Source organism: Harpegnathos saltator, unplaced genomic scaffold (genome assembly GCF_003227715.2).
Source record: "Harpegnathos saltator strain DR-91 unplaced genomic scaffold, Hsal_v8.6 scaffold41, whole genome shotgun sequence".
Classification (NCBI taxonomy): domain Eukaryota; kingdom Metazoa; phylum Arthropoda; class Insecta; order Hymenoptera; family Formicidae; genus Harpegnathos; species Harpegnathos saltator.
Genome location: NW_020230217.1, coordinates 325535 through 350760, shown reverse-complemented (window position 1 = coordinate 350760; position 25226 = coordinate 325535). Strand labels below are relative to the sequence as shown.

Below are 25226 nucleotides of genomic sequence, written 5' to 3'. Positions count from 1 at the left end.
CGATGTTAATTGAATAAGAATATTATCGACTGTTTTTAGTCATCCGATTATCTGGGAATGTCGGATTTAATAAGCATTTATTTTATAATTCACGATCACTTCGTTGTTTCATCGTGTGGGCACAGGGTTGCAATGGAGTATGTTAGAAATTACGCGAAATTTCGACAGATGAGCACATTATACATTTTTCGTATAAATTCCGCATTAAATTCCGCAAAACCGACGGTCTTTATTTTTACCTCATCGGCGGTATGGTTTGAAAACTGGAAATAATCGGAAACAACTGAAAACGTTTTCGAAATTCGAATTTCCCGAAAAGTCATAGATATAAGAAATCCGAATATCGAGATAACATTCTGAAGTATGTAACTGTTCCGAAGAGGGACTGTATTATTACCCCGAAAAGATCATGACCTCGCTTTTCAAAATTCGATACATTTTCCTTCGCGACAACCGGTCCAATCGACAAAACTCCGGTATCGCAGTGTCAATGTCCTAAGGCTCGATCCACACTATCGGTTCGTTCACGATCCGATCGCGGTCCAATCGTATTCCTAAAATATTCACACTATTGAATCATTCATCGATCCGCTCTCGGTTCTATCCCAAACGATCAGTGTAGTTTCTGCCTTAAATCGTTTACACTGTATAGAGATATATTGTTACCGCAAACAAATTCCGACACTCTGTGTTTATGTTGGTTACCTAGTAAAAATCTACAATTCTATTATTGGATTCTTTCCTAATTTTCATTTAATTTTATTTCAATTTTATTTTAATTATTTTATTTTAATTATTTTATTTTAATTTTATTTTAATTTTATTTAAATACTTGAAGACAACATAAGGACCGGAGTTTAAGGCATTGGTTTTATTTGCACAATTATAACATATTGTTAATTAAAGAAAATCTTGTATGAAGCGAATTCACCGAAGAAAATTCAAATAATTGAAACATCTGAGAAAAAATTGTGTTTATTAGATTAAACATTAATTTCCCTTGAACATCGGCGTTAGTTCTTATTTGCTCTCTTTTGTAAGAAACATTAATATTTTATCATATTTTCCTATATATGTTCATAATTAATTTCTAATTATAACACGATATACATATATACGTACCTTTTTCAAATGACCACAATTTTTTTGTATTCATATTTTCTTATTCTTATTATTATTATTTGATACTGCTTGAGAGTCACGAGACTGCGAGAATTGCGAGTCTGCGAAAACTGACAGTGGGTTGATCGAAAGTCTGTTTACATTATCGGTACGTCTCCGGACAACTTAGATCACGCTCCGGCAAAATATTCTTTCGAAGGATCGTTACTGGAGCGAAATCGGACCGAAATTTGAGCGTTACCGATAATATGAATACGTATCTTATAAACAGTGGAAAAATATTTGATCGGAGCGTGAGCGGATTGATAATGTGGATCGAGTTTAAGAGCAACATCTCCGCTGTTTCTTTCGCAATAAATCCACCAAAGAGACGTGCGACCGACGTGTCCTCTGTACGAACTTGGTCCGGTCTCCCTTAAATCGCACTATCCGCTCATGAATGTCCACCTTGTATATATAAACACGGTTCACCTCCGACCGAGAAACGGGCAGCGGCAGCGAGGGCGGTCGACGGTCGAACATTGAAAAGAGAAAAGCGGCGGTTCCCGGCGGCGGTGGCGGCGGCGGCGGCGAAGGCGGCGGAGAGAACGGTTAACCACCAGCTATGAATATCTGCCATCCGCGCATATAAAGGCCAAATATGATTACTGTATTTGCTCTGTAAACTATATTAACCTTCGCCCACCTGAAGGCGGCGACAGGAGTTAATTTCGCCACGGGCGCGCAGAAATTAGTAGGTGTCGCGCGTAACGGCATTAAAGCGCGCGCGATTCGTCGCCTCGATTCCGGTCTCTTCCCCGGCTGATTCAGACATCTCGAGCACGCGAGACGGCGTGTCTACCGGCGCGGGGGAACACAATGCGATACGATCCAATCTGCGGGACTATCTGCGGGTACGAATGCAACGTGTGTGCGCGCGGGTATTACCCGGGCGCACGCAAATTGATGACGCCAAGTGAGACCTTCAATTGCATTTCGCGGATCGATGGGGCTCTTATAACGCTCTCGTCGTCTCTCATTCGCGATAAGGCGCGAGCAGTTTCCTGCTCGCGATACAGTCAGACGATCAAAGTTTGCAGACTTTTCCTCCACGAGCTTCGTGACGCATTCCGCACGCGATAGGAAAGTGTCTTTTCTGGGGATTATACACATGCACATACGAAGAAACGAGAAACGAGTTGGATACGAACGCGTTGCGAGATCCATCGAGGAAGTTTTGTGGCCTGCAGTTGTTGGAATGTACTCTTTAGCATTAAAGCGACTGGCGATTGATGACTTACTTTTATCGGAGCCGTCAAAACAACAGTTTCTTCAAAACATACAAAATGATGTAAGCGACAAATGTTTATTTAGAGAGAGAGAGAGATAGAGGAAGAATAAATTTCTTCATCAGACGCGTTCTTGTAAATTTTAGTAATTTTCACAATGACAAGCCGACCAAATCTTTAGGAAAGATGACAGGAGTTTTCGGAACATGGTCTGCGCTTGCGTGCATTCGGATATATCCTGGGAATTCTCTTCTCCCGAAGCCATTAGCTTGTGCCCGTTGTGCGTGACATTTTAATGTTCAGCCGAACCGATATTACCGCGAAGCGATGGAGAGGGAGGGAGGGATCCCCTAATAAAAGCTCGAAGAAACGTTCATCCGACGGACAAAAGCGGTGTAGAGAACAGAAGAAAAAGGAGAGGAAGAGAGAGGGAGAGGAGGAATGCGCGTAACGACCGGCAAATCCGAGCGTGCGAAGGTAAAAATGTTCTAAACCGCCGCGCGGTGGCCGTCGATTGGCAAACGAGCGTTGGACACCGTCGTTAAACGGATCCATGCTCGGTGGTCGCGGGACCAGAAAGCAGGCGCACTCTCGATGTGCGAAGCACTCTGCGGTTTCCGGGGAACTGATCTTAAAGGTGCTCACTCCCGATTGAATGGAAATAAAACGTGGACACAACTGCCAATACACTTAAGGCCGGGATTCGCCGCCGCCGCCGCCGCCGCCGCCGCCACCGCAGCCGCCGTCGGCTTCTCACCGGCCTGCGCCCGGGATCTGCGCCCGGAGAGAACAAGAAGACTCTCAAGGACGATGCGAAGGCTTGCGAGGAGTTGAACCCGTTGTGGGGCGGCAACGATCCCGTGATAATAAGAGCCAAGTGCCCGAGAGCGTGTAACGCGCGAGGCGAAAGGCGGCGGGGAATAATGCAATGCTGGGGAGAGTAATTGATGAGGGCGGCAGAGGGAGTGGGAAGGGAGAAAGAGAGACCGAGACAGAAAGAGGACAGAGAGGGGGACGAGGAAATGATGTAAAATTTCAGATGTTTTTCTTGGTAGAGCGCGTCGCGTACCACATGCGGCTAGAATAAAGGGCGACGCGTGACGCCGCGTCTCGCATAAATAAGCGAGCGAGACGTAACGCGGTTTAGCCGGGTTCCTTCTTTATCCGTTCTCTCTCTCTCTCTCTCTCTCTCTCTCTCTCTCTCTCTCTCTCTCTCTCGGCGGTGTCTACGGCATATAAATTAATACGTACGACATGTGCGTATATATGTCGAACGCCGTTGGATCCCGACATCGCGACGCTAGCGTTAACTCGGTATCGTTCGCTTGATACGGCGCGGGCAGAATTATCCGCTCGACTCTGGAATTCTAGTCGCTGGAACTCGGTTGCAGTAATCGTCATGGCGAAACAATCGATTCGGTTGTTTTGCCATAACGATTACTGCAACTGAGTTCCAGCTCGCATTACGCAAAGTCTGGCTCGGTTTGTTTGTTTACGCGATACCAAGAAATGCGCATCGATACGAACGACTGATTTTGAAGAAGCACTTGGAGATCGATTCGATTTCTAGCTGTCATAATCAAAGACTTACATAAACTGACTCTTCTTGAAAACAAGATAAAATCTTATAGATTTAATTATATATATATATATAATTTTATTATATACAATATATCATATATTTTTATTATATATATATATATATTGTAACAATATATTCTTAAGACCAAATAGAATAAAAAAGTCTAATATTATATTTTTCCAACAAATATTTAACGAGATATCGTAAATTAATTATTGAAAAAGTTATAAAGTTTCCCTTAAATATCTTAAAAAATATTAAGCAAATAAAAAAATACTTCAGACAAAAGTTATTAAAATTAATTAGTAAGAAAAGATGATATAATAAAAAATTAGGATTTCCATTTAAGAAAAGTAATGATCAGTGAATATCTCGAAAGTGATGCCATCTGTAAACAAAATAATATAGTTGTTTTATGTCTCTCTTGAAACCATACAACTTTTGTCTGAAACATTTTTCTCTACGACTGCTCCCTGCAAAGTTATGAGGGGTAATAGATTAAAATTGGATACCTTGCATAGACTGAAAGATAAGATACAAAACAGCTGTATTCGTCTAGCTTTCTGTAATAAGGATGAGGTTAAACAAAGACAGAATGTGCCTGTGGCACATCCAGATGCAGCTTGCGCAGCCTTTTGTAAAGCGCTCAGCCCATATATGAAAATCTACAGTCGAATATGGGAAATAAAAGGTTCTCTCCTTAGAAAAAACGTTACCTGAACCGAATCACGCATCAATTTCAATACGACGATCACCTTGAACCAACTTCAGGAACTGAGCTGAATACCATTTCAGTATAGTTGTACTATATAGCGAGTTGCTCAGGGAGAAATTAAAGTAAAATCTATACGCGCGCGACTTGGCGAAAAGCGAAGAGATCGAGGTGTACCGGAAAGATACATAGAATGGGGCGGCCAGAAGGAAGGGTGCGCGATGGGGGTCGCAGGAAGGATAGGGGGACGGAGGGTGGCATGGCAAAGAGGACGAGAGGGAGGAAGAGAGAGGGTTGAAGTAAAGACAGACGGACGGACTGACGGACGAACCGACGGCGGATCCCCGACAAATGGATTAAGCGCAAATTGCTAAACTCTGTTTAATTTGGCCAAATGAATTTTGTTCCGCCAGCCCTGTTCTTCCTCCCTCCCTTTCCTTCTCCCTTCGTGTCCTTCTTTCCTTCCTTCCTTCCTTCCTTCCTGCCTTGCTACCACCCTCTTGTCAGCTATCCAGTCGACGCTGCTCTCTCCTTCTCAGCGTTGTTCTTGCTGCGCTGGCTGGACCGAACTTTCGGTCGAAATTTGGTTTTCCCGCCGGGGGCACAGGTTAGATCCATCGAAATCGACGACGGATCCACTGACGTTCCTCGCGATCACCTGACGTGAAAGCGAACTTTTCCGAAGCGAGCCTTTCCGGATGATCGGGTGGAGGCGTCAGAAATAATTTCTCGCTTCGTTACGTAACGCGAGAAACTGCCGCCGAGTAATGGCTGCCGGAAATGGAAGGCATTCAGCTTGGAAATGCATGTACATTCCGCGCGTAAGGAAATTTTCACCCGCCCTTTCTGCCCTTCTCCCGGCCCCAAAAAGCAAGCGAGGGAAACGTTTAACTCCGTCGTGCGTTTTGCTCTATGCTGTGCGAAAAAGGTGCACGACGGCAACGGGCGCAACTGCGTTCTCCCTCATTTTGGACGATTACTTTCTGACCTTTGGATCCTCCGGAACATTCGTCGCGTATAATATAGCCCTTCCCCTTCCAATTGTTGGAAGTAGGTCGGAGGTCGCGGCGAGCCTGCGAATAATGAATAATTTCGTAGATGAGCTCGTCTAGGCGGACTCGCGGCAAGTTGCTTCGTGACGAAAGTTCACGGTTACGATTTCAAGGCATGGCTATCTCGTACACACGTATATCAGCAAATATATCGGTAAATATATGATAACGATGAATAATACGTGTAAATACATGATACAATTTTACAATTTACGATTTTTTAACATATGAACTTATTGTTTCGGAACGTACTCGTATTAAGTTGGTGCAAAAATAATTGCAGTTTTTATTGCGTATCGAGTATAAAGACGCATATATCAGTTAAAAATTATATTATATTATATTATATTTATTAATATTATTATATTTATATATACGTTTCGCATAGTGAGTAAAACATTTTAACTAGTATCCCACCCAATGAACTATCCGTAACATAACATCAATGTTGTAATTTTCCACCAGTGTAAGTGTATGATATAACAAGTATGTTATATAACGGTTACATTGTTGAACGGGAAATTATAACGTTGATGTAGTGATGTAGATTTGTAATAGTTGGTGTTTACCGAATTCTATTCATAATAATTCGGAATGTGTTGAGCGGTGGTTCATTTCTTGAAAATGTTCAAAATATTTCAAAATGTTTATCATATTATGATAACGAAACAATTAATTTTCTTCCAGAAATATTTACATCATCTTTTATATATCATTAAAAACATATCAGTATTGATTTAAATCAGACATAAATCAGAATTCTACATATGTTTTGGATAATTAAAAGATATCCAATTAGAGAAATCCTTTAGATCATTTCCATGATATCTCTGTCTGCTCTCAAAAAACTGCGCATTAAATAACATTCTGACATTTTTTAATTATCCAAATATTGTATTTTTGAAGTACTTCTAAGTTATTAAATTCAGAAATGAGATATCATTTAGAAAGCTTTTTAATAACGTTGTTGCTATCTATGTATAAGTAATTATATAACTGAAACTTAGACTGAGCAACTAAAATCTAAAAGATCTGTTATTTTCGAAGGATCGTTTCAACCCTTAAACGTCGAGGTAAGCACATCAGAAAGTGGATCTAATATCTTTTGCTTCCTTACAGTATTCGCAAAGTTTCTATAAAAATCGTTGAAAGACACTTTGATGACTTCTTGAAAGATTTCAATCGCAAGACTACAAGTAAAGATTGAAGGTTTCTAGTACATTGAGAGAAGAGAAAATTCTATGTCCACTTAATTAAAAATTAGCAGGTCGTCGTCTTCGCAGATATAAAGCATCGCTTCATAGACATCGTTATATCTAGACCACGCAACAACAACATGATGATAACGACATCGTCGTTATAAGCTACACAATAGGCCTGTGAGAGGCAACCCTGATTAGCTGGGCGGGCTCGCCGATATTCGCAAGAATAAACAAAGAGTTGCAAATTATGGCCGGCATTCTTGTAATCAGTGGTATTCCCGCGAGCGACACAAATAAACGAAGAAGCCTCCATGCAACACGAAGTGCGTTACGCGTGCCGCACGTCACATAGCGATTCCCGCGAGCGATACAAATAAACGAAGAAGTTTCCATGCAACACGAAGTGCGTTACGCATGCCGCACGTCACATAGCGATGTAGTATTTAATACATCGACCGATGAAGGCGAGCACAGTCGTGCACGAAAATTCTGAAAGTGCTGAAGCTCATTAGCTACGCAGAACCATTAGCTTGGACATAACGCGCTTTACTCGACTGTAACCTTAGGCTACCTTCGCGGTCGCGGAAGCTCCTCTATTGACACGAACTTTATTACATCGCTGTTTGACTTCACTTCAAACGAAAGGATCGACTAAACGGAATCGCGACCAACAATTCGCCATGGACTTCTGGACGATAGTCTTGTCGATATTGATCCTTGCGCTCATCATGTATTATTACTCGTCTCCCAAAGGCACACAAAACGCGTTTCAGCAACACGGGGTTCCGCACAGTAGACGAATGTCTATTCTGCAAGAGATCCTGGAGCTGTTTGTGTTCCCGAAGACCTACACCGACATGATTCAGGCAGCGTACAATACACACCGAGACGCCAAGTACGTCGGGATCTTTCATCTCACGAGAAGCTTCTTGATGCTGCGCGATCTCGAGGTGATCAAGTCCATCTGCTTGAAGAACTTCAACGCCTTCCAGGACCACTATTTCTTCGGCACCGAGATCCCGGATCCGCTCTTCGCCAAGCATCCGATCGCACTACGCGGGGACGAATGGCGCAACATCCGGAACCTCTTGACTCACTCGTTCACGCCCAGCAAACTGAAGGTAATGTTCCAACTGATGTCCGAGTGTGCAGTAAATTTTTCGCAATTTGCGGCGAACTTGCCCACCGACAAGCGGATCATGGAGCTGAAAAATGCCTTCGGCTGGTATTCCAATGACGTGATCGCATCATGTGCCTTCGGCATCAAAATGGACTCGACCAAGTGTCCGAACAATGATTTCTACGTGTACGGCAAAATAGCGACGAATTTCAACATGTACTCGCTCATGAAAATCTTGCTAATGCAACACGCGCCGACGTTAGCACGTCTGCTGAACGTCAAGGTCCTCAGCGACCCGGTGCGCGAATTCTTCATCAACAAGGTGGCCGAAACTATACGGAAGAGAGACGAAGAAGGCATTGCTCAGCCCGATGTGATTCAGCTAATGATGGACAACAGGGACAAGCAGACATTCAGCATTGAGTATATGGCGTCGCAAGTATTCAGCTTCTATCTAGGTGGCTTCGAGACCGGAGCGACAGCTTTATGCTTCGTGGCGTATGAAATTGCCGTCAATCCGCATATCCAAGTAAGGTTACAACAGGAGATTGATCAGGTCCTGGAGGAGACAGACGGTCAGCCATCTTATGAAGCGATCAACAAAATGACATATCTGAACGCTGTTATCCAAGAAACTTTGAGGATGTATCCGCCGACGCCGATGATTGACCGACTGTGTGTTAAAGATTACGAGTTGCCCGCTGCATTGCCAGGTGCGAAGCCGTATCTCGTGAAGAAGGGAACAATACTGTGGATCCCGTTTTACGCACTCCAGCATGATCCCAAGTACTTTCCGGCGCCGGAGAAATTCAAGCCCGAGAGGTTCCTCAAAGGTAATGAGATGGAACGATGCAATCTCGATGCTTGCCATCCATTTGGAGTAGGTCCGAGAATGTGCATCGGCTATAGGTTCGCTTTACTGCAGATGAAGGTCTTGTTGTTTCATATGTTGGCACGCTGTGAGTTGAAGACGTGTAAGAGGACTCCGATACCCTTGAAACTCAAAAAAGGTGGATTCCTTTTGGAACCCGTCGGCGGATTCTGGCTGGACTTTGTACCGAGACAAACGCGAGTTTAAACGCAGATTTAGACAATTTGTAAAACCGAGGAAAATAGTACAATTCTATAATTGTACGATAGTGTAACTGTAGTTAATATTATTAATGGACAGTAAAAAACGAAATATGTACCAATTATATTTATAATATATTTATTATATTTATTGTATATTTATTATATATTATATATCATATTTATATAATGATTATGATTGTATTTATTATTATATAACAAATATATTATAATTTATTATAGATGATTAATTTATTAATTATGTAAATTATATAATTTACATAGAATTATATATATATTATTTTATTATTCCATATTATTTATAATGTTTTAAGGACTTTAGGAGTATGAAATAGGAGAATAAAATAGGAATATAAATATTAGGAGAGAAAATGAAATTGCACAGTATATCTTTAAGGAATTTGGTCAATGCGATGGAGTAACGCGTAAATCATTAGGAATTTCTACCTTTATTATCGGTAGTGAAAGAAACACGTCATATTTCGTAGTTTATAGAAGCTATTGTGATGTTGCACGTACTTTAATTTGATTCATAATTATCAACAAATTAACCAAATATTGACTTTCACACGAAGCGAAATGATTATAGAAGATATGAAAATGGGTAGAGATAGGAGATAAACATTGAATCGATTTCTCTACTTGATACAAAAGAACCATCTATTGGAATAAATTAATATTTCCACGAAAGATAACATGTGAAGCTTACAGGCCGTCCGTTTATAGGAATAGTAGAAATTCTTTAATTAGGAACAGAAATAGTAAGTAGTAAGTAGTAAAACTTCTTTAATTAGCGGGTAATGATGCACAAAAATGTATAATTTCATTCGGGAAAAATACACGATGCACATATGCAAATTCATTAGAGATCGTAGATCGAATTAAAGAAACAGAAATTATATTATATATAGTTGAATACTCTCCTTATTTTAGCAACTAATTACTTAGAAAAATTAATTTCTTAAATCAATTTTTTGAGAATTGTCTTCTCACAATTGGATTTTTATTAGAACAAGTTTTATTGTTTTCATATTATCTACCGAATTACTTTTTACTAGTTGGCTTATATGACCAATTATGTTCTCATCTGTTATTAAAATTCAATTCAAGACATTTGAATAAAAGATTTGTTATCAATAAAAAACAAATTTTGTAATCGATTAAAAATAAAATAATACTGATATACACAGCGATTAACTCATCAGAGTTTCCTTGAACTTATATGAACATTTTTGAATTTGCGAATAAATAGCATTAGAGATACGAAATCTGATCTTTGCTATAATAATTTCAAGTGTGTACATAAGCGTTACATAAGCGATGATTCAACGAGCTGCACATATGAGAAAGACGAGCGGCAAACGAGCAGCAGTCGGCCGCTGACCGTCAACGGCGTGCTGTGCATATCAGCTCCACGCTTAATTGTTTCCTTGCTAACGCGTCGAAGACTGACAAATGAGTAAATCCGCTGCGCAAATATTGGAGAAACTATTATTCTTTCCGTATCGACAGAGCTTCACGTGACAAAATAATCCGAACGCACATTGTGACTCACTTTGCGACAGTGAATCTAATCAAAATGGTGTATGTCATCGCATTATCTCTGGTAGCTGGCGCCTTGGGTCTCTATTATTTACTCTTCAAGGACTTCGGCTTCTTTAAGAAACATAACATCCCGTATCCGAAGCCCCTCCCGTTATTTGGTAACAGGGCGCTGACAATCCTGCGTAAGCAGTCGTTGGCGGACTTCGTGAAGGAGATGTACAACTTAAATTCCGAGGCCAAATATGTCGGTATGTATGACTTCACTACGCCGGTAATAGTACTGCGTGATCCTGAGCTTATCAAGTCCATCACGCTCAAACACTTTGACACGTTCCCGGATCATCGTATTTTCATCCAGGGCGATCAAGATCCGATCTTCTCCAAGAACCTCCTTTCTCTCCGCGGCGATAGATGGCGGGAGGTGCGCACTACGCTGAGCCCGGCATTCACGTCCAGCAAGATGAAAAGCATGTTCAAGCTCATGTCGGACTATGCTGTCGACTTTGCCAATTTTGTGGCGGAACTGTCGCCGGAGCAGAGAGTGGTGGAGGTGAAGGACATCCTCACGCGCTACACCAACGACATGATCGCTATCTGCGCTTTCGGCGTCAGCGTCGACTCCATGCGAGACCCAAAGAATCTTTTCTACGAGAACGGCAAAAAAGCGACTACTATTAACACTGTCGCCATTCTCAAGTTCTACATGTTCAGGAACTTACCGAAGCTGGCGCGAATACTCAAGCTGAAAGTCGTCGACGAGAAGCTCGCGAAATACTTCCGGGACGTAATAGAGACTACCATTAGGACTAGAGATAAAGAGGGCATCGTCCGGCCGGATATGTTGCAGTTAATGATGGAAAGTAGAGGCAAGAAAGACGGTAAGATGGAACTGACGATGGAGGACATGGCCAGCCAGGCCTTCATCTTCTTCTTCGGTGGCTTCGAGAGCACCGCGACGTTGATGTGCTTCGCCGCGCATGAGATTGCGATTAACGAGGACATACGAAAGAGACTGCAGGATGAGATCGATCAGGTATTGGCGGACACAAATGGCCAAGTGTCGTATGAAGCGATCAACAACATGGAATACCTGGACGCTGTGGTGAACGAGGCTCTCAGGAAGTACCCGGTCCTTGTGGTAATGGACAGATTATGTGTCAAGGAATTCGAGCTACCGCCGACGCTACCGGGCGTAAAACCCTTCACCATGAAGAAGGGCCAAGCCGTGTGGGTACCAATATACGGGCTCCATCATGACCCCAAGTACTTCAAAGAGCCGGACAAATTCGATCCTGAACGGTTCCTCGGCGAACAAAAGAAACAAATCCTCAATAGCGGGGTTTATCTGCCGTTCGGGTTGGGCCCCAGGATGTGCATAGGCAATCGATTCGCCTTAATGGAGACCAAGGTGTTACTCTTCCATTTGCTGGCACGATGCGACCTTCTACCTTGCGAGAAGACACCGATACCGATTCAGTTAGCCAAGGAAGGTTTCATTATGATACCTGAGGGTGGTTTCTGGCTGAAAGTGGTGCCGAGGAAGGATCCCCATCATACCGTTGCAATTAACAACGCCAAAGGCGCGTGCGAGCTGTAGGAAAGATTCTGTTGTTTTGTGGATCTCCCGAGGTTTCGAATGTACAAGGTATGGGAAACATTTAGCAAATTATATGCAATAAAATCCATTAAACATAAATAGCGATATATATGCAATAACAAATAATGTATATGTGATAATAAATGTATATGCATATGCAATAACATGTATATGCAATAATAAATAACAAGAAGACAAAGTTTCTGCTTTAGTCATCGACCCCCCAATCTGGTCATATAAAAAAATTATCGACGAAATAAAAAATTATCTTCTGCACGGAGGATCTAATTCAACTCAAGTTTCATATATTATTAACATTACAGATAAGACGGGGAAGGACAAGGTCGTGAGGATGAAAAGACCGCTGCTCTTTATATCTCGACTTTCTGATGCTGAAGAATAGTGTCAATAACTGGGACGACACAACTGGGAAATCATACTTTACACATATAAATGTATCTTTGTGTAATCCTTTTATGCAATTACACATATATAATAATTATCGATATTTTTATATCTCTTAGGTCACTGACACTAGTTGAGAATTATGTCTCGCGTCGGCAATACGTGTACACCATTATTTTTTGCTAATAGAAAGTGACACGAAAAAATGTTGAAGCAGGAAGAATCGAGTACCACATCCATCATTAACTCCCGCGAATCAACAATGGAATAAAAAATGTATATCTAATAACGAATTTTTGAACGCAATTTCGATGGAGGCAATTTGTTTGATCATTATCCAGCACGATTCATGATGAATAGCATAAGTAGGCAGACATCACGCATTCGATGTATGTCATCATAGGTGCTTAGATTTAACTTTGGTAGGTCCGAGACATGACAATGTCTGCATGACAATGTTGTGCACGCGATGTATAATATCGTCATCAACTAGCACATAATGGACAGAGTACGTGCAAAGGACCTTCCTTGGGTCCAAAATTCTTTTTAAGCCTAAACAGAAAGTTTATGATTAAAGAAAAAGCAAATAAACCAACCATGCGTCCGTTGTTCTTCTTGCGGATTATATATAAATGATTGCAATTAGTCAATTTATTACTGTTTGCGTCTTAAAATAGCGTGATGAATCCGTGATATGAGCAAACCGGTGTGTTGAAAAATGCGAAGCCGTGTTTCGGGGAAAAGAAACGACACTATGGACTCTTTTTACATGCATCATGATGACCTCAAACACTTCCAATAACAAAAAAATTCTTTTTTGGAGCCTAAGAAAGATTGTCTTTCTGCAAAGGCAGTACCAGCACTTATAGCTTATAAATGCAAATGAAGAACCTCGTACTTGATCGAAGAAAACAGAGTTCACGGGGATAATATTATTCATACTATTCACGAAATGTGCGAGATATTCCGAAATATATTGTATTTCGCTTATTTTAAATAAAATGAAACGATTTTATTCTAACGTTGTTCATAATTTTATGGTACAATGTATATGCTGTTCTGACCTATGATTTTGTCATTTTCCGCATATATTATTTCATGGAATTTCAATATTATCAAAATATACTTGATTTATTATACGTGGTAAATCCGAAATTACTATTTACACAATTCAATATTATATTCGTAACGACACATACGAGAGCGATTACGAGCACATATATACGTATAATATAATATTAAAAACTGCAGTAACAATAAAAGAAGGCGGAATCGCAAGTAAACCTTTGAGCCGTTTAAATAATATAACAAAGTATTACTCATCACAACTATCCGCTGCTTAATAAAAGATATGATCCCGATTTACGAGATAAACACATGATCTTTTATGTATTAGATAATCATGGATTATGTCAACTTGTTTACGTATATAGTGGCTTAAAAAATGATGAGAAAATAACAGGTTATTAAATAAGAGGTTAAAAATAAAAATAGAAGGAACATGTTATAAATAAATGAATCGTTTGCTTCCATGGATATTGAATAAAATTAGTCGTATACTTTAACAATGACATGTATAATATTGGCTGTAAAAAAATGATTGTCAAATACATAATTGCGTGATATAATTATAATACTTAATAGCCGAAAAAGTACGGATAATATTATTTTTTGGTTTAGTGGATAGATAGTGATATGCACAAGCAGCATGTAATTTGAATATATACGTCAAGAAATTTCTAAGAATCAAAGACCGTGGTTAATATGAATAAGACGAAATTAAAACGTTCACAATTATCAATTTTTTCTCAAAAACATGCACACACATATATAGATAAAGACACACATCGATTTTTTCCGGGCCGCAAGCGATCTCATTTAATCTCATATTTTGTTCCATATTTTGATGAGAGTTTATTTCCTGACCGGTTGCTAGCATTCATTAAACACATATGAATCTATTATAAATGTAAAGCTAGTAACATAATAACGCAAAATTTCCACAGACAAACACCATTGCATATTAAATGAACTTGTGTAACTGGTTTCTGAGACGAGGTAAAAAGTATATAAAAAATAAACCTCATGTTATACGTCGGTAGTCACGTACGGATCCTTATTATTATTTCCCCTCTTTCACTTCTTATTATTATGTAAATCCTGATACGACAAACTATATACGACGAATACTGTGTCGAACAGCAGCAACTGGACATTCACTGTCGAAGATGTCGTCGCGTCTTATATTCCCATTCAATTGACCGTGTGATGAGTGAATTTATTTCAATTTGTCGTTTTAAACATTAAAGGTTCTAATTCTTTCCGTATATCGATAGCTCTATACTAGCGAATATATTACGGTCAAACGTGGTGCTCTATTCAGTTATCAGTGGGAACATATCCGATCGACATGGAGTACGTGATCGTCTTGTCAGTAATAGTCGGCGCCTTGGGTCTTTATTACTTCTTCTTCAAGGATCTAAACCAGTTCAAAAATCATGGCATACCGCATTTAAAACCTCTGCCGATGCTAGGCAATATGGGCCACATTATCTTCCACAGGAAATCGGTAGCTGAATTGGTGAAAATGTTATATGACGAGTATCCCGAAGCTAAATACGTCGGTATGTATGATTTCACTACACCGTTGATTATGCTGCGCGATCCTGACCTCATCAAGTCCGTCGCGCTCAAGCACTTTGACATGTTCCCGGATCATCGCACCCTTATCCCAGATGATCAGGATCCGATATTTTCTAAGACGCTTCTCTTTCTTCGCGGCGACTCGTGGCGAATGGCACGAAGCATGTTGAGCCCGGCTTTCACGACTAGTAAGATGAAAAGTATGTTCAAGCTTATGTCGGATTATGCTGTCAACTTCGCTAATTTCGTGACGCAGTTGTCACCGGAGCAGAGGATGATACAGATGAAAGACATCCTCGAGCGCTATACCAACGACACGATCGCCACTTGCGCTTTCGGCGTCAGCGTCGATTCCATGCGAGACCCAAAAAATCTCTTCTATTTGAACGGCAAAGAGGCGACAAGAATCAATAACGTCGACATTATCAAGTTCTTCATATTTAGGAGCATGCCCACGTTGGCACGGGTGCTTAAACTGAAGATCGTCAACGAGAAGAACGCTAAATTTTTCCGGAACCTTGTGCAGACCACCATTAAGATCAGAGACGATAAGAGTATCGTTCGGCCGGACATGTTACAATTGATGATGGAAAATAGAGACAAACAAGACGATAAGAAGGAATTGACAATCGAGGATATGACTAGCCAGGCCTTCATTTTCTTCTTTGGCGGTTTCGAAACCACTTCGACATTGATGAGTTTCGCTGTGCATGAGATCGCGGTTAACGAAGACGTACGGAAAAGACTGCAGGATGAAATCGATCAGGTGTTGGAGGACACAAACGGCCAAGTGTCGTATGAAGCGATCAACAACATGCAATACTTGGACGCTGTGGTGAACGAGGCTCTCAGGAAATATCCAGTCCTCCCGTTAATAGACAGATTGAGCGTGAAAGATTTCGAGTTGCCGCCAACGTTACCGGGCGTAAAGCCCTTTACCCTGAAGAAAGACCAAGCCGTGGTGATACCAATTTATGCACTTCACCATGACCCAAAGTACTTTAAAGAGCCGGACAAGTTCGATCCCGAGCGGTTTCTTGGCGAGCAGAAGAAACATACCCTCAACACTGGAGTTTATCTACCGTTTGGCTTGGGCCCCAGGATGTGCATAGGCAACCGATTTGCTCTGTTGAAGACGAAAGTGTTACTTTTCCACATGCTGGCACGCTGTGACTTTCTACCTTACGAGAAGACGCCGATACCGATTCAATTAGCTAAGGAAGGCTTCATTATAATGCCTGAGGGTGGTTTCTGGCTGAAAGTGGTACCGAAGAAGGAACCCCATCGCACCGTTGCAATTAATAACGCCAAAGGCACGTGTGAACTGTAGGAGAGAATTGTTTATTCCGCGTGATTTTTTGAGATTTCATATATAGGAGATATAGGAAATATTTGGTAATTAATATGAAATAAACTATTAAACACAAATAGCGATGCGTTTACAATAATAATGAACAAGAAAGGATTCTTCTTAGTCATCAATCTGTTTTCGATAATATCAAAAAATTATTGCAACACCTAAATAAACAGTTATCTTACGCATATGCGATACGTTTGTTTAAATTTCACAGGTTATTAACACCCAGTTCTATTTTTATCATCAACTCCCGCCAGGAATAACAATGGGACTGAGAATGTACAACTAATAATGAATATTTGATCGCGATTTCAATGGAGGCAGTTAATCTAAACCACATCTAGTAGGATTTATGGTAAATAGCAGAAATAAGCAGACATCAAGCACTTGAAACATCGCTGATGTTTAACATTAATAGCTCCAAGACCTGCGTAATGATGTTGTGCGCTTGCAAAATACTATATTGCGAACAACCTACACATTCAAATAAAACTAATACAACAGGTGATTTTCACACTGACAAGGGAACGGTCGGAGGTATCCGTTACTGATTTGGATAGGCTTTGGATATGTTATAAAGCATAAAAAAATATTAGACCCGTATTTTTTTTATGTGCTTATCTCGGTTTAGGGGGTGAAACCATCAGTTGAAGAAAAGGAAAGTTTTCGTTTTTAGCAAAAAGTACGAAGCATATGAAAAAATGGTTTATATAAAAGTTGTAGAGAATTTTATACTCCTTACAACTGTGCACTTCGATTTTGCAAAATTGCAAAATTTTGTTTACCTCCTCCCCTCCTCATTACTCTCGCAAATTTTTAAATTCTTGTTAGAATGAAAATAAAGAGTATCAAATACCTAATTCATTCATGTATAACAATAGAAAATGGAAGCCATTAATTTGGTTAATATAAGGAACGTAACATGGAGCTATAGACGCTGCGCTATAGGTAGGCGCTCCTTATTTACGCTATACTCGATATCTCTGTATTTTCTTTTGTACAAACTGATAAAAACTCCTAATAATATACGCATCGTATTAAATATCATATGAACGTGAGTTCGTATGCAGTTATTTCGTATCCAATGAAACAAATACGAAATCAATGGATATGCTATATCTATATATATCCATATGCTATATCCATATATATCCATATGTTATATCCATATATATCCATATGCTATAACATATCCAAAGCCCATCCAAATCGGTGACGGACACCTCCGACCGTTCCTTTGTGAGAGTTTCATCGTTGATGGCAAGAGGGAATGAAGGATGACAGATTTTTCTTGATGCCTGTTTTCACCTTCACAATCAGCATTCTAAGGATATGAACGCGAATACATAAATTTATTCTTAGCTGAGGAAAGCGGCGTGACTCACAAGCAGCGGAATTATTTATAGTATTCATTAAATATGCAAGATATTGCAATATATGAGTTCTAATTATTCAGGTAAAATAAAACGATTGTATTTTGATGTCGCTATAATTTTATGGAACAATTTCTGCGCTGTTCTGATGTATGATTTTGTCATCTTTTACATATATTGTTTCATAGGATTTTGATATCATCAGAATATATTTGTTTCTTTACAGCTAAAAAATCTGAAATTACTTATCATATGAGCCAGTCTTACATACATAGTAGCGACATGTACGATTTACATAATATAATTTTAGAATTTTAGGATCTTAGACTTTAGAACCTTGTGTGCGTGTTTATGACGACAGAACAAATCGAAACCACGAATAAATCTTCGAGGCGTTCGATGCGACAAAATACCATTAATCATAATCATTGCCGCGCAATAGAAAGATGATCTCATTATCGAATTAATTAGATGAGATCTTATGTATTAGATAAACATGAACCGTATAAGGTTGCATACGCAACATAATGCTCTCAGAAAAGGCATCTGAGGTTGGAGATACAACGAATCACTTTCTTCGATATAGGAAAGAATATATATTGCATTAAATTAGTCGTATTGCACCATCAATGTTAATATAAAATGTATAAATGTGTTCTCTTAGAATTCACTGGACGATGCGTATGTTACAAGTAAGATAATAATAACGCAAATCTTGCACGTACAAATATTACAGAGTATTATGTTAACTTGTGTAATTGACCTTGAAGCCAACAGTTCATAGGCGATTTAATCTTCGAGACATAGTGCGCACATGTATTCTTCAGTTACGTAAGTAATCACACGATAAGCTATATATGACAAAGATTGCACGGAGCAGTAGTTGGTTGCTCACTGTCAACGAAGTTGTTGCTGCGCTTTTGAGCTTCATTCTCTGCTCGCGCTTAATCGGTTATAACGATAAAAGAAATATTTCGCTAGTTTGTCGTTTTAAACATTAGGGATTTTACTTGCTTTCGTACCGACAGCTTTATACTCGCGAATAGATTACAGTCGAACGTAGTGCTTCATCCAATTGCCAGTTAGAACGAATCAATCGACATGGTATACGTGATCATCTTGTCAGTGATAACCGCTGCCTTGGGTCTTTATTGCTTCTTCTTCAAGGACCTGGACCAGTTCAAGAATCATGGCATACCGTACTTGAAACCTTTGCCAATTGTGGGCAACATGGGACAAATAGTCCTCTTGCAAGAAATCGATGGCCAAACATATGAAAATGATGTATGACGAATACCCCGAAGCCAAGTACATCGGTGTGCACGATTTCTCCGCGCGAATAATAATGCTGCGTGATCCTGAGCTCATCAAATCTATTGCGCTCAAATACTTCGACATGTTCATGGACCATCGCTCCTTCGTCAAGGATGATCAGGATCCGCTGATGTCTAACAACTTGTTCTCCCTCCGTGGCGACAAATGGCGGGAGATACGGGCAGTGCTGAGCCCGGCCTTCACGTCAAGCAAGATGAAGAACATGTTTAAACTAATGTCGGATTACGCAACTGATTTTGTCAAATTCATAATGGAATTGCCGGCGGAGCAGAGAGTGATGGAAATGAAGGACATCTTCACGCGCTACACCACTGATGTGATCGCCTCCTGTGCCTTCGGCATCAACGTCGACTCCATGCGGGACCCGAAAAATTTCTTCTACATAAATGGAAAGAAAGCGGCCATTTTCGAGGGCTTCGCAATCCTCAAGTTGTACATATTCCAAAACTTGCCGTGGTTAGCTCGAATGATCAGACTGAAGTTCGTCGACGAGAAAATCGGAAATTTTTTCCGTAAGCTTGTGGAGACAACCATCAGGATCAGAGATGAGAAAGGTATCATCCGGCCGGACATGCTGCAGCTGATGATGGAAAGTAGAGGCAAGAAAGACGGTAGGAAGGAATTGGAGATCGAGGATATGACCAGCCAAGCTTTTAGCTTCTTCTTTGGCGGTTTCGATACTACTTCAACGTTAATGTGCTTCGCCGCATATGAGATCGCAGTGAACGAGGATGTGCAAAGGAGATTGCAGAACGAGATCGATCAGGTGCTGGAGGACACGAACGGCGAAGCGTCGTATGAAGCGATCAACAGCATGGAGTACCTGGAAGTTGTACTGAACGAAACTCTTAGAATGTACCCGGTCGCCGTGGTGATTGACAGATTATGCGTGAAGGATTTCGAATTGCCTCCTGCATTACCGGGCGCAAAGCCCTACTTCGTGAAAAATGGGGACGCCGTGTGGTTGCCGATTTACGGACTTCAAAATGATTCCAGATATTTCGAAGATCCTGAGAAATTCAATCCTGATCGATTTGTTGGCGAGCAAAAGAAACATATCCTCAATAGCGGAGCTTATCTGCCGTTCGGGTTGGGCCCCAGGATGTGCATAGGTAATCGATTTGCCCTGTTGGAGACGAAGGTACTATTTTTCCACCTGCTGGCACGATGCGACCTGCTACCTTGTGAGAAGACACCGATACCGCTAAACTTATCTAAGGGTAGTTTCATCATGAAGGCGGAGGGTGGTTTCTGGCTGAAAATGGTGCCAAGAAAGGATCCGCATCGCACTGTTGCTATCAACGTTGTAAAAACACACAATCTGTAGACAAATTTTTGTTGGAAATTTGCCTAGTCTTATGAATGCAGTGGTAACAAATGCGAAGGACGTTGATAATTAAGAAGAAAACAAATTCATATCGAATAAATAATTATACGTGATAAGAAAGACAAAAAAAGATTCTCCTTAATCATAAGTCCTCCAATTTTACGAAATTCGATAAGCAGAGATAACAGTGAAGCGATCAAATTTTTTTATATAAAGCGATTTACAGATAATGAGATAAACAGAATGATACAATGATTGTATGTATGATACAATGATACAATGATTGTATGTAGTTAGAACGAATGAAATTAGATAGAAAAGTCTTTCAATAAATTTGTAGACTTTGCAATATAATTATTAAGAAACTAATGAAAGACTGTCAGACAATATATATGTGTGTGTGCGCGCGCGCGTGTTCGTGCGTGCGTGTGTGGGAGTATTTAATGGTCGTAGACTTATGTACGATGAATAGTAATCATTAAATGAACATAACAATTAAGAGATATGAGATAAAACCGAAAGGACTTTTTCCATTGAATTAGAGTCCAATATCTATTGGATTAAATAAATATCGTCTTTACAAAAGATAAAATAAGAAGCTTATCATTTTATCAACAATAACATTGATATCTCTTAATTAAAATATATTGTAGATATTGTTGTACAAAAAGAATAAATAATTTTATTTGAGATAAACATACGATATACACAAAGTGAAATGTCATTAAACGTCATTAAATTTTGGTTAAAAAAGTAATAATAAAGTCGAAACGAAAGCTACAGAATTATATGTTTGTCCCCGAAAACCGGTCCTTTACTATTAGAAGCTTGTGTGCACAGATTATAGTTGCTTACGTTATACCTCGTCTTTTTGAGAGAGATCTTATTTTCTGCAAGAGACTCTCTTCTGATCGATTATTACGATCGATATTTACTGAACTTGTATACAAGTTATCGAGCGAACGAGAAAATTATACTAAAAAAATTGAATAGACAAGTGCAGTTAGCGCAGTATTTCATCATGTAACTGATTTTTTTATCAATTTCATCGGAAATATGACATTCAATATTGTTCACCAGTATATCAAAGAGGTCTTTGCTCAATTGCGTAAGTGATGGTCCGACGAGTCACATATACGAGGAAGATTGCGTGAAGTAGCGGCAGTTGCCTGTCGAGTGTCGACGCACACCGTTACGCAGATCGTACACTCTCTCTTCGTGCTTAGTCAGCAGATGAAACGTCATCCACAATTGCGTAAGTCCGACGCATAAACACCGGAGCGATTCTAAATCGGTCTGTATTAACAGCTTTACGCGTAACACACCAACAGGACGTTGCACAGTGTCGTAGTTTCCAGTTCAGTGAAAACAAATCCCATCGATATGGAGTACGTGATCGTTTTGTCAGTGATAGCCGGAGCCTTAGGCCTGTATTACTTCCTTTTCAAGGATCTGAACCGGTTCAAGAAGCACAATATACCACATCTAAAGCCATTGCCACTGGTAGGTAACATGGGACCGACGTTCCTGCGTATGAAATCTACGGCCGAGCTCGTGAAGGAAATGTACGATGTGAACACTGAAGCCAAGTACAGCGGTGGATACGACGTTGGTACGCCATTGATAATATTGCGTGACCCTGAGCTCATTAAGAACATCGCGCTCAAGCATTTCGACTCGTTTCCGGATCATCGCAGTTTCGTCCGAGAGGAACAGGAACCGTTGTTCGGTAAAAACCTATTCTCACTCTGCGGCGACAGGTGGCGTGAGGTGCGGAGCACACTAAGTCCGGCTTTCACGTCCAGCAAGATGAAAAACATGTTCAAGCTAATGTCGGACTACGCAGCCGATTTTGCGAAATTTATAGCGGAGTTGCCGACGGAGCGGAGAGTGATGGATACGAAGGACGTCTTCACGCGCTACACCAATGACGTAATCGCTACTTGCGCCTTCGGCGTCAGCGTAGACTCCATGCGAGATCCGAAAAATCTTTTCTACGTATACGGCAAAGAGGCGACAACTTTTACCACTATCACTTTAATAAAAATGTACGTTCACAGGTCGCTACCGTGGGTGGCACGAATATTCAGGCTGAGAATAATCAGCGAGAAGATTGCGATATTCTTCAAGGATCTCGTGGAGACTACTATTAAGACCAGGGACGAGCAAGGTATCACCCGGCCGGACATGTTGCAGCTGATGATGGAAAGTAGAAGTAAGAAAGGCGGTAAGAAGGAATTGACAATTGAGGACATGACTAGCCAAGCTTTCAGCTTCTTCTTCGGCGGCTTCGATAGCACCTCGACATTAATGTGCTTTGCTGCGCACGAGATTGCGGTTAACGAAGAAGTTCGAAAGAGACTGCAGGATGAAATTGACCAGGTGCTGGAGGAAACAAACGGCCAAGCGCCGTATGAAGCAATCAACCAAATGGAGTATCTGGACGCTGTGGTGAACGAGGCTCTCAGGAAGTACCCGGTCGCCGTGGCAGTTGACAGATTATGCGTGAAGGATTTCGAGTTACCACCAACGTTACCGGGCACGAAGCCCTACGTCGTGAAGTCAGGGGAAATATTGTGGTTACCGATTTATGGTCTTCAGCATGACACCAAGCACTTCGAGGAGCCGGAGAAGTTTAACCCGGATCGGTTTCTTGGCGAGCGGAAGAAAGAAACCCTTAACACCGGGGCATTTCTGCCATTCGGCTTGGGTCCCAGAATGTGCATTGGCAATCGGTTCGCTCTGATGGAGACGAAAGTGCTACTTTTTCACCTATTGGCCCGGTGCGACCTGCTACCTTGTGAAAAGACACCGATACCGATCATGTTGGCCAGGGATGGCTTCACCATGAAGCCGGAAGGTGGTTTCTGGCTGAAAGTTGTACCGAGAAATAATCCACATCGTACCGTCCTTGTCAACGTCGCGAACGGCACACGAGATTTATAGGAGCATATTTGCTGATTTGAAAATCTTAAAAATTTATATGTAAATGGTTTAGAGAATATTGACAATGAATAAGAAACTGAATCCATGCTAGATATATATATAAAAATTTATGATGAAAACCAAAAAAATGAAAAAGTTAATAGAAAATAAAATGATTTACTTGTAATCGCTAATATTCAGACTCAGTGATATTAGAAAATTGCTTCAACGTCAAAGCCTCAAACTATCTTACACATAACTGTGTAGAATTTATCAATCTTGCGCGTTAATGCATTTTTAGATAACGAAACAAGTATTAAAGAATGATAAAACGTACATTCATTTACCGAGTAGTGAAGTATATAACCCGCAATGAAATGCGGGATATAATGAAGAGATAATATCCAACATTTATAGATGTGTTGCTTTCTAATTATTTTTTATTTCCTCATATGTATGCTAATTACGAATAGGTTTACATCTGACATTCGTTGTCATTTGTTACACTTTGCATAGCATATCTTGCGTCGGAAACATATAGTTCTTGTAGAAACACAATTATCATCTATCGTTAAGGAAACAGCAGAAAAGACAAAAAAACGTAAAAAGTGGAAAGCCGGTATCTCTTTCCATTATAACGACCAATTAGAAGTCATCGTTGCGCTTTATGTTTAACAGAAGCTACAATCACATCTCGCCCATTGGGTCAAGTTTGCGAACTTATATTAACTGAACTACTCGTGTAAGTTAATTGAACGTTAATGTTCGTTTGAATCAAACAGATATCTTTCTCTGATACAAAGAGTATATCTGTTAGATTAAATTAATATTACTAACATGAGTGATAATATAAGATTCTCGCTTCACAACCGATAATATAGATATGACGAATGTCTGTCGAATAATATCTAGATTTCAACATGCAAGGAGTGCGATATTTTATTAAAAATGCGACATGGATATAAAGTTGTTAAATGTCACCGAGACTTCGAATGAATAAAGGAATAATAAACCAAAAGAATAAATAAAAAAATATGAGTTTCTTTCCACAAATCATTTCCTTCCAAACGTTGTCTTGCATCAGCCAGATTACATATTTTCATCTTTTTCCACAAGAGATCTTTCCCATTGTGATTATGAGATTTTATTGAACTCCATAAATTTTATTAAATTTGATAATAATTATGTATGTAAATTCCGCATATAACCTTGTCCGCTATATGACCAGACCAACAGCATATTTCATCAATTTGCGTATCAAACTCCAACAGCAACACTCAAACACTTACGATTTGATTTTTGCTATAATATATCCGATTATCTTCTTGTTGCGTAAGTATGTAACGACTCTCGTTAACTCGCATATACTTGCGCAGAGCGATAGCAGTCGACTACTGAGTGCTAACGGCGCATCATTGCATTTATTGATTCATTCCATCGTTCCATTTCCCCGTTTAATCACCAGCCGAAATCAGCACTTACGATTAATTAAGTTCACCACATAAACATCGGATATTCTACCGTTTACATAAATACCGTTCACATTAAGTCCATAAACCTTGAAAAAAA

At 40.1% G+C, this 25226-nt stretch overlaps 4 protein-coding genes and 1 pseudogene across 4 annotated transcripts; all 5 read left to right on the top strand.

Moving 5' to 3' along the window:
* The first annotated feature begins 7392 nt into the window (after positions 1–7392).
* On the top strand, positions 7393–9243 carry LOC105190008 (cytochrome P450 9e2). Its single transcript, XM_011152477.2, has one exon. The coding sequence runs from the start codon at positions 7619–7621 to the stop codon at positions 9134–9136; it is 1518 nt and encodes a 505-aa protein (XP_011150779.2). The 5' UTR covers positions 7393–7618; the 3' UTR covers positions 9137–9243.
* A 1256-nt stretch (positions 9244–10499) lies between these two features.
* On the top strand, positions 10500–14802 carry LOC105190006 (cytochrome P450 9e2-like). The gene is made up of 2 exons (XM_011152475.3): positions 10500–12340; positions 12616–14802. Exon 1 carries the CDS (start codon positions 10730–10732, stop codon positions 12290–12292), a length of 1563 nt encoding a protein of 520 aa, XP_011150777.1. The 5' UTR covers positions 10500–10729; the 3' UTR covers positions 12293–12340; positions 12616–14802.
* Positions 14803–14968: 166 nt separating this feature from the next.
* LOC105190024 (cytochrome P450 9e2) lies at positions 14969–16770 on the top strand. The gene has a single exon (XM_025301334.1). It carries the CDS (start codon positions 15108–15110, stop codon positions 16668–16670), a length of 1563 nt encoding a protein of 520 aa, XP_025157119.1. The 5' UTR covers positions 14969–15107; the 3' UTR covers positions 16671–16770.
* Positions 16771–18313: 1543 nt separating this feature from the next.
* LOC109504497 (cytochrome P450 9e2-like) lies at positions 18314–21387 on the top strand (annotated as a pseudogene).
* A 469-nt stretch (positions 21388–21856) lies between these two features.
* On the top strand, positions 21857–24690 carry LOC105190005 (cytochrome P450 9e2). The gene is made up of 2 exons (XM_011152474.3): positions 21857–21987; positions 22064–24690. Exon 2 carries the CDS (start codon positions 22116–22118, stop codon positions 23676–23678), a length of 1563 nt encoding a protein of 520 aa, XP_011150776.1. The 5' UTR covers positions 21857–21987; positions 22064–22115; the 3' UTR covers positions 23679–24690.
* The last annotated feature ends 536 nt before the right edge of the window (positions 24691–25226 follow it).

Excerpts from the sequence above, each read along its gene's own strand:
- LOC105190008 (XM_011152477.2), top strand. The coding sequence starts at position 7,619 with ATGGACTTCTGGACGATAGTCTTGTCGATATTGATCCTTGCGCTCATC.
- LOC105190006 (XM_011152475.3), top strand. The coding sequence starts at position 10,730 with ATGGTGTATGTCATCGCATTATCTCTGGTAGCTGGCGCCTTGGGTCTC.
- LOC105190024 (XM_025301334.1), top strand. The coding sequence starts at position 15,108 with ATGGAGTACGTGATCGTCTTGTCAGTAATAGTCGGCGCCTTGGGTCTT.
- LOC105190005 (XM_011152474.3), top strand. The coding sequence starts at position 22,116 with ATGGAGTACGTGATCGTTTTGTCAGTGATAGCCGGAGCCTTAGGCCTG.